At 42.3% G+C, this 9,815-nt stretch overlaps 1 protein-coding gene across 1 annotated transcript in view; it reads right to left on the bottom strand.

Moving 5' to 3' along the window:
* Positions 1-2,443: 2,443 nt before the first annotated feature.
* The window catches only part of LOC138657667 (zinc finger protein 271-like), a 121,907-nt gene continuing 114,535 nt past the window's right edge, over positions 2,444-9,815 (bottom strand). The window contains exon 11 of the mRNA XM_069745381.1: positions 2,444-4,804. Within this exon, the coding sequence (XP_069601482.1) occupies positions 3,234-4,804 (1,571 nt within the window). The 3' untranslated portion in view covers positions 2,444-3,233. The remainder of the gene's footprint in view (positions 4,805-9,815) is intronic.

Below are 9,815 nucleotides of genomic sequence, written 5' to 3'. Positions count from 1 at the left end.
TGATGTGGTTGGTTCTCTGGTGGTGGGGGTGACTAGATGACCGGTTGGGGGTGACATGACATGCTGGTCTACAGCTCCTTCCCAAAAGGATTACTGTCAGCTTACTCCCAAAAGCTAATGTCCCCACTACCCACAATCCTGTGTCAGCTTCTTATGTCACTACATGTGATCTTGTCTGGACAGGATTCAGTGTAATTCACTTAGGTTGGGTTGCAGCACAGATTATACAAGTATTTCTCCAGTCTGGGTTTGTCTGACTGCAATATTTACAAGTCCATCTGTCTTGTCTTGGTCTGAGAATTAACATGGCAAGAGATTTCCAGACACAGGGTTAAAATGGATATTGGAATATGAGACTGGTTTTGTGTAGGGGAGGGGGGCTGGAGTCTAGTGGGCCACTGATAAGGAATGGAGCTGCGAGCTGTGTCCTTGAAGCTGCTGTTCCTGCTCCTTGAAGCTGCGCGGCGGGGGCTAGAGAGCGCAGCTGCTGATACAGAATGGGTTAAGTTCTTCTGGAAACTTTGTACTACTTTTAATGCATCGTCCGGACACCATATTTCACTTTAAACTTACAATAATTTTTTCTAATTCAATACAACATTGTACTATTGCACATACCACACAAGGATAGAAAATTCCGAGAGGACGCAGCGACTCGCCCCCTCCATACCAGAAACACAGAGATAAGAATTTACAGCATTCCTCAACACAAAAGAAAGCAAGGCACAGCGCAGCTGTTTGACCCCTCCCATTGGGTGTCTCGGAAAACCACACAGATCTACACAGAGTAACGGATTACAGCAGTTCTCAGACTCAATTAATTTCTACAAAACCTTCACACAATTCATATACCAAAACACCTTAGAAAAACCAATGATTGAGGTATTTTATAGCCAAACACGGGCTCTGCATCCTCTCATCCTCCCTCTCCATCAACCTCTTTCCATCCTTTGTTCTTTAAAGGGACTCTGTCACCTGAATTTGGCGGGACTGGTTTTGGGTCATATGGGCGGAGTTTTCAGGTGTTTGATTCACCCTTTCCTTACCCGCTGGCTGCATGCTGGCTGCAATTTTGGATTGAAGTTCATTCTCTGTCCTCCATAGTACACGCCTGCACAAAGCAATCTTGCCTTGTGCAGGCATGTACTATGGAGGACAGAGAATGAACTTCAATCCAATATTGCAGCCAGCATGCAGCCAGCGGGTAAGGAAAGGGTGAATCAAACACCCGAAAACTCCGCCCATATGACCCAAAACCAGTCCCGCCAAATTCAGGTGACAGGTTCCCTTTAAGCCTCGCGCAACTCGCAGATGAGCTTGCACTTGTTCTAACAATCCTTTCTCTTTCAACATGCCCTTTTTGTTCTCTATGAGATTGTGCCATGTAGACGGCTGCAATCTCCCTGTCGAGGGCAATGCTACATACTCGTACACCCTCTCAACATTCTTGACTGCCTTCTTGCCCTCCCGTGACTCTACTATTGTCTTGACTTCCACAGCATCCTCATCTAACTTGTGGGGCACGGACTTCTTCTGCTTCAAGAGACGCAACATGACTCACAGAATACTACGCCCTTCTGCAGCAGGCCGCTGACAGCGACAACAACACTTGTGTCCTTAACACGGAGATTCTCGTTCAACGTGCTATGAATAAAGAGCCTCGTGCTCGATATTTTTCCCTAACCTGAACACCAGTGATTAACAGTCTGCCTGTCACGATATTCTAAACGTTGGGAGGCTGTCTCCTAGTGAGACCCCTCCACTGAGATTCTGGTGGTCCCGCCACTTGGGACGTCTTAATTACCAATGTGATTCTGGTGGTCCCCCCACTTGGGACGTCTTAATTACCAATGTGATTCTGGTGGTCCCCCCACTTGGGACGTCTTAATTACCAATATGTGCAATATCACAGAGGCTGCGTCTCCTGTCCCTTTCTCTAAGCCGCCCCAATCCACAAACTTCCTCAATCTTTCACTCTATCATTACTAGACAATAGTCACGGGTAGGGTGGTTGAATGGAGTACAATGACCGGTGGAGGAGCTGTGGTGTACACGAGGACGCGCAGAGTGCGACATCTCTCAGTTGCTGGTTCGAAGCGTGGCATGGGATCGCGCTCGGTCTCACCACTCGACCGGTCACTCCTTGGACCCAAGGAGACCACAGACAAACCAATAATGGCTGAAACACTAGCATGTGTGACACATACATAGTATGCGATCTCCACTTACCATGTTTGGAGGGTGATCAGTCCTCGAGGTCAGCCACTACGGGTGTCGTCCACGGACATCCAGGCATGGGTCCAGGGGGTCTCGGATTGCGGGCCACGCCCCACATTGGGCGCCAAATTGTCGGGGTCGTCACGACAATACCCTTCATCCACCAGTCATTCCAAATCAGATTAAAAGCAGTGGTACCGGAGTGAAGAATGAGTCAGACAAAAGCTGGTTCAAACTCAGTGCCTGCTCGTGTGTAACGTCACAGCAACTAACTTTATTTTCTAATACACAACATTATATGATCCATTGGGGGAAGGTGTGCAGAGGGCGGGGATAGGCAGGGTTTAAGCAATGTATCTAGTATTCAGTCTTTCTGGTTGGCTCTGACATCATCTGATAGATCCTCCTTCCTCCACGTCACTTTGAGTTTCCATTTCTCCAGAAACGATACTTTAGCTTCAGAAACGAAGTAGCTTTTTGGCAAGAACAAAAAGTAGGGCAAAGGTGAATACTGGCAGCCATGTTAAATACAGTTAAATTTGCATTAGCAAGTATAAAGGGAAAAACTTATTGTTTCACAGCATAAGAATATATAAAAGTACAAAGAGTATAAAGATAATATATTTTCACCTTGACATTATCTCCTGTGTGACTTCTCTTCAGAGAAGAGGTGATTTATGAATAAAAGATTTACAAAATTCTGGACATGAATACAGCTTCTCTCCTGTGTGAGTTCTATGTTTAACAAGATGTGATTTCTCTGTAAAGCATTTTTCACATTGTAAACATGAAAACAGTTTCTTCCCTGTGTGAATTCTTAGATGTGTTACAAGATTTGCTTTTTGGATAAAACATTTCCCACATTATGAACATGAATGTGGCTTTTCTCCTGAATGAATTCTCTGATTTCTAATAAGATGCCCTTTAACCGCGAAGGACTTCCCACATTCCGAACATGAAAATGGTTTTTTTCCTGTGTGGATTATCTGATGTCTAATAAGAATCTTTTTTTCTGTTTAGGATTTCTCACATTCTGAACATGAAAAGGGCTTTTCTCCTGTATGAATTCTCTGATGTTTAATAAGACTCGCTTTATCTGTGAAGGATTTCTCACATTCTGAACATGAAAATGGCTTTTCTCCTGTGTGAATTCTCTGATGTTTAGTAAGAGTCCCTTTTTGTGTGAAGGATTTCTCACATTTTGAACATGAAAAGGGCTTTTCTCCTCTGTGAATTCTCTGATGTTTAGTAAGAGTCCCTTTATATGTGAAGGATTTTTCACATTCTGAACATGAAAATGGCTTTTCTCCTGTGTGAATTATCTGATGTCTAATAAGACTCGTTTTATCTGTGAAGGAGTTCCCACATTCTGAACATGAAAATGGCTTTTCTCCTGTGTGAATTCTCTGATGTATAATAAGCTTCCCTTTATCTGTGAAGGAGTTCCCACATTCTGAACATGAAAATGGCTTTTCTCCTGTGTGAATTCTCTGATGTTTAATAAGACTCGCTTTATCTGTGAAGGATTTCTCACATTCTGAACATGAAAATGGCTTTTCTCCTGTGTGAATTCTCTGATGTATAGTAAGAGTCCCTTTTTGTGTGAAGGATTTCTCACATTTTGAACATGAAAAGGGCTTTTCTCCTGTGTGAATTCTCTGATGTCTAATAAGCTTCCCTTTATATGTGAAGGACTTCCCACATTCTGAACATGAAAATGGCTTTTCTCTTGTGTGATATCTCTGATGTCTAATAAGACTACTGTTATGTTTGAAGGACGTCCCACATTCTGAACATGAAAATGGCCTTTCTCCTGTGTGAATTCTCTGATGTTTAAGAAGAGTCCCTTTTTCTGTGAAGGATTTCTCACATTCTGAACATGAAAATGGCTTTTCTCCTGTGTGAATTCTCTGATGTATAATAAGCTTCCCTTTATTTGTGAAGGAGTTCCCACATTCTGAACATGAAAATGGCTTTTCTCCTGTGTGAATTCTCTGATGTTTAATAAGACTCGCTTTATCTGTGAAGGATTTCTCACATTCTGAACATGAAAATGGCTTTTCTCCTGTGTGAATTCTCTGATGTATAGTAAGAGTCCCTTTTAGTGTGAAGGATTTCTCACATTTTGAACATGAAAAGGGCTTTTCTCCTGTGTGAATTCTCTGATGATTAAGAAGAGTCCCTTTTTCTGTGAAGGATTTCTCACATTCTGAACATGAAAATGGCTTTTCTCCTGTGTGAATTCTTTCATGTAGAACACATTTTGATTTATTTGGAAAGCATTTCCCACATTCTGAACAGGAGTATGGCTTCTCTCTTTTATGTTTGCTTTGAGTTAGATAATCAGAGCTTTTAGTAAATTCCTTGCGACACTGAAATCTTGTATCCACTTTGTCACTGGGAATTGTGGTAACAATACGAGATTGCTCAGGAGAGGGTTCCTCATGATTAGGAGGATTATAAGAAAGTGAAGTACTGTGAAGTCCAGGAGGTCCATGAAGGGTAATGAGGCTTTCTCCATAAGAGTGCTTCCGGATATCTTCTTTTTTACAATTTAGTGACAAACTGCCATTATCACAAGGATTTCCTATAAAGATGAAAGATAAAATTCACAAAAGGGATTTTGAAATTTGATGGAGCTCAAAATGAAGACCCTTGTCAGTGAAAGTACAGGTAATAAGGAAGACAACTACATGCCATAACATTATCCCAATAGGTAAAGTGAATAACATTTATAAAATGGTGACATTGGCACAAATCGACCTCTAAAAATTAACCTTCATTAATGTATGTAAAAGGGTCAAAAATACTTGATTATCTTAACCCCTTTACCCCCAAGGGTGGTTTGCACGTTAATGACCGGGCCAATTTTTACAATTCTGACCACTGTCCCTTTATGAGGTTATAACTCTGGAACGCTTCAATGGATCCTGGTGATTCTGACATTGTTTTCTCGTGACATATTGTACTTCATGACAATGGTAAAAATTATTTGATAGTACCTGCGTTTATTTGTGAAAAAAACGGAAATTTGGCGAAAATTATGAAAATTTCGCAATTTTCCAACTTTGAATTTTTATGCAATTAAATCACAGAGATATGTCACACAAAATACTTAATAAATAACATTTCCCACATGTCTACTTTACATCAGCACAATTTTGGAAACAAAATTTTTTTTTGTTAGGGAGTTATAAGGGTTAAAAGTTGACCAGCAATTTCTCATTTCTACAACACCATTTTATTTTAGGGACCACATCTCATTTGAAGTCATTTTGAGGGGTCTATATGATAGAAAATACCCAAGTGTGACACCATTCTAAAAACTGCACCCCTCAAGGTGCTCAAAACCATATTCAAGAAGTTTATTAACCCTTCTGGTGCTTCACAGGAATTTTTTGAATGTTTAAATAAAAATGAACATTTAACTTTTTTTCACAAAAAATTTAATTCAGCTCCAATTTGTTTTATTTTACCAAGGGTAACAGGAGAAAATGGACCCCAAACATTGTTGTACAATTTGTCCTGAGTATGCCAATACCCCACATGTGGGGGTAAACCACTGTTTGGGCGCATGGCAGAGCTCGGAAGCGAAGGAGTGCCATTTGACTTTCAATGCAAAATTGACTGGAATTGAGATGGGACGCCATGTTTCGTTTGGAGAGCCCCTGATGTGGCTAAACATTGAAACCCCCCACAAGTGACACCATTTTGGAAAGTAGACCCCCTAAGGAACTTATCTAGAGGTGTGGTGAGCACTTTGACCCACCAAGTGCTTCACAGAAGTTTATAATGTAGAACCGTAAAAATAAAAAATCATATTTTTTCACAAAAATTATCTTTTTGCCCCCAATTTTTTATTTTCCCAAGGGTAAGAGAAGAAATTGGACCGCAAAAGTTGTTGTACAATTTGTCCTGAGTACGCTGATACCCCATATGTGGGGGTAAACCACTGTTTGGGTGGATGGGAGAGCTCGGAAGGGAAGGAGCGCCGTTTGACTTTTCAAAGCAAAATTGACAGGAATTGAGATGGGACGCCATGTTGCGTTTGAAGAGCCACTGATGTGCCTAAACATTGAAACCCCCCACAAATGACACCATTTTGGAAAGTAGACCCCCTAAGGAACTTATCTAGAGGTGTGGTGAGCACTTTGACCCACCAAGTGCTTCACAGAAGTTTATAATGCAGAGCCGTAAAAATAAAACAAAATTTTTTTCCCACAAAAATTATTTTTTTAGCCCCCAGTTTTGTATTTTCCTGAGGGTAACAGGAGAAATTGGACCCCAAAATTTGTTGCCCAATTTGTCCTGAGTGCGATGATACACCATATGTGGGGGGAACCACTGTTTGGGCACATGGGAGGGCTCAGAAGGGAAGGAGTGCCATTTGAATGCAGACTTAGATGGAATGGTCTGCAGGTGTCACATTGCGTTTGCAGAGCCCCTAATGTACCTAAACAGTAGAAACCTCCCACAAGTGACACCATTTTGGAAACTAGACCCCCTAAGGAACTCATCTAGATGTGTTGTGATAGCTTTGAACCCCCAAGTGTTTCACTACAGTTTGTAACGCAGAGCCGTGAAAATTAAAAAAAAAAATCTTTCCCCCCAAAATTATTTTTTAGCCCCCAGTTTTGTATTTTCCCGAGGGTAAGAGGAGAAATTCGACCCCAAAAGTTGTTGTCCAATTTGTCCTGAGTACGCTGATACCCCGTATGTTGGGGGAAACCACCGTTTGAGCGCATGGCAGAGCTCGGAAGGGAAGGAGCGCCATTTGGAATGCAGACTTAGATGGAATGGTCTGCAGACGTCACATTGCGTTTGCAGAACCCCTAATGTACCTAAACAGTAGAAACCCCCCACAAGTGACCCCATATTGGAAACTAGACCCCCCAGGGAACTAATCTAGATGTGTTGTGAGAACTTTGAACCCCCAAGTGTTTCACTACAGTTTATAACGCAGAGCCGTGAAAATAAAAAATCTTTTTTTTTCCCACAAAAAATATGTTTTAGCCCCGAGTTTTGTATTTTCCCAAGGGTAACAGGAGAAATTGGACCCCAAAAGTTGTTGTCCTATTTGTCCTGAGTACGCTGATACCCCATATGTTGGGGTAAACCCCTGTTTGGGCACACGGGAGAGCTCGGAAGGGAAGAAGCACTGTTTTACTTTTTCAACGCAGAATTGGCTGGAATTGAGATCGGACGCCATGTCGCGTTTGGAGAGCCCCTGATGCGCCTAAACAGTGGAAACCCCCCAATTATAACAAACCCTAATCCAAACACATCCCTAACCCTAATCCCAACAGTAACCCTAACCACACCTCTAACCCTGACACACCCCTAACCCTAATCCCAACCCTATTCCCAACCGTAAATGTAATCTAAACCCTAACTGTAACTTTAGCCCCAACCCAAACTGTAGCCCTAGCCCTAACCCTAATCCTAACCCTAGCCCTAACCCTAGCCCTAACCCTAGCCCTAACCCTAGCCCTAAACCTAACCCTAGCCCTAACCCTAGCCCTAACCCTAGCCCTAACCCTAGCCCTAAACCTAACCCTAGCCCTAACCCTAGCCCTAACCCTAGCCCTAACTCTAACCCTAGCACTAATGGGAAAATGGAAATAAATACATTTTTTTAATTTTTCCCTAACTAAAGGGGTGATGAAGGGGGGTTTGATTTACTTTTATAGCAGGTTTTTTAGCGGATTTTTATGATTGGCAGCCGTCACACACTGAAAGACGCTTTTTATTGCAAAAAATATTTTTTGCGTTACCACATTTTGAGAGCTATAATTTTTCTATATTTTGGTCCACAGAGTCATGTGAGGTCTTGTTTTTTGCGGGACGAGTTGATGTTTTTATTGGTAACATTTTCGGGCACGTGACATTTTTTGATCGCTTTTTATTCCGATTTTTGTGAGGCAGAATGACCAAAAACCAGCTATTCATGAATTTCTTTTCCGCGTTTGGTAAAATTGATGAAGCAGTTTTATTCTTCGGGTCAGTACGATTACAGCGATACCTCATTTATATCATTTTTTTATGTTTTGGCGCTTTTATACGATAAAAACTATTATATAGAGAAAATAATTATTTTTGCATCACTTTATTCTCAGGACTATAACTTTTTTTTTTTTTGCTGATGATGCTGTGTGGCGGCTCGTTTTTTGCGGGACAAGATGACGTTTTCAGCGGTACCATGGTTAGTTATATCTGTCTTTTTGATCGCGTGTTATTCCACTTTTTGTTCGGCGGTATGATAATAACGCGTTGTTTTTTGCCTCGTTTTTTTTTTTCTTACGGTGTTTACTGAAGGGGTTAACTAGTGGGCCAGTTTTATAGGTCGGGCCGTTACGGACGCGGCGATACTAAATATGTGTACTTTTATTGTTTTTTTTTTTTTTATTTAGATAAAGAAATGTATTTATGGGAATAATATTTTTTTTTTTTTTTTCATTATTTTGGAATATTTTTTTTTACACATTTGAAATTTTTTTTTTTTACTTTTTTACTTTGTCCCAGGGGGGGACATCACAGATCAGTGATCTGACAGTTTGCACAGCACTCTGTCAGATCACTGATCTGACATGCAGCGCTGCAGCCTTCACAGTGCCTGCTCTGAGCAGGCTCTGTGAAGCCACCTCCCTCCCTGCAGGACCCGGATCCGCGGCCATCTTGGATCCGGGGCTGGAGGGAGCAGGGAGGGAGGTGAGACCCTCGCAGCAACGCGATCACATCGCGTTGCTGCGGGGGGCTCAGGGAAGCCCGCAGGGAGCCCCCTCCCTGCGCGGTGCTTCCCTGTACCGCCGGCACATCGCGATCATCTTTGATCGCGGTGTGCCGGGGGTTAATGTGCCGGGGGCGGTCCGTGACCGCTCCTGGCACATAGTGCCGGATGTCAGCTGCGATAAACAGCTGACACCCGGCCGCGATCGGCGGCGCTCCCCCCGTGAGCGCTGCCGATCGCATATGACGTACTATTGCGTCCTTGGGAAGTAAAGCCCACCCCACATGGACGCAATAGTACGTCTAATGGCAGAAAGGGGTTAAAAAGGTGAAAAAATGGAGAGTCAATAGGGGAAAAAAAGAAAAACCTAGGACTAATGTCTCCCTAGATGAGCCCTAAAGTTCACCCTACCTGCCAGCGGAGGATGGCACCCTAGTGGAAGACGTGATGGCACCCCCGCTGAATGCGCTACGGACCCTAAAACACCCTGAACATCCTACACACTATAATATAGACAAAAAAAACACACACATACAAAAACAATTAAAGGGACCATCCAAGATATAAATATCTCGTAGTTATTGCTGTATGTTCCAGGAGGGATGCAGACAAGAGGTGTAGTCACATTAATACCCCAACAAAGATGATATGGCCAGAGCAATCACATTAATAGTCATCTTTGGGGCTACAATTTAGACAAAGAAAATCTGATCCGTATCGCTATTACACAGCGCCTATAATATTTATATGGTCTTCAATACACTAATGGAACACCAATCAAATGGGTGCACAGTCAGATATCACATGACAAGGTACTATTAGATAATTAGCTCCTTTCTGTTTCCTTAATTCATAAGCCTAATGCCCAATG

Source organism: Ranitomeya imitator, chromosome 1 (genome assembly GCF_032444005.1).
Source record: "Ranitomeya imitator isolate aRanImi1 chromosome 1, aRanImi1.pri, whole genome shotgun sequence".
Classification (NCBI taxonomy): Eukaryota; Metazoa; Chordata; class Amphibia; order Anura; family Dendrobatidae; genus Ranitomeya; species Ranitomeya imitator.
The sequence above is the reverse complement of the archived record's forward strand: the minus strand, read 5'-3'. Positions and strand labels throughout refer to the sequence as shown.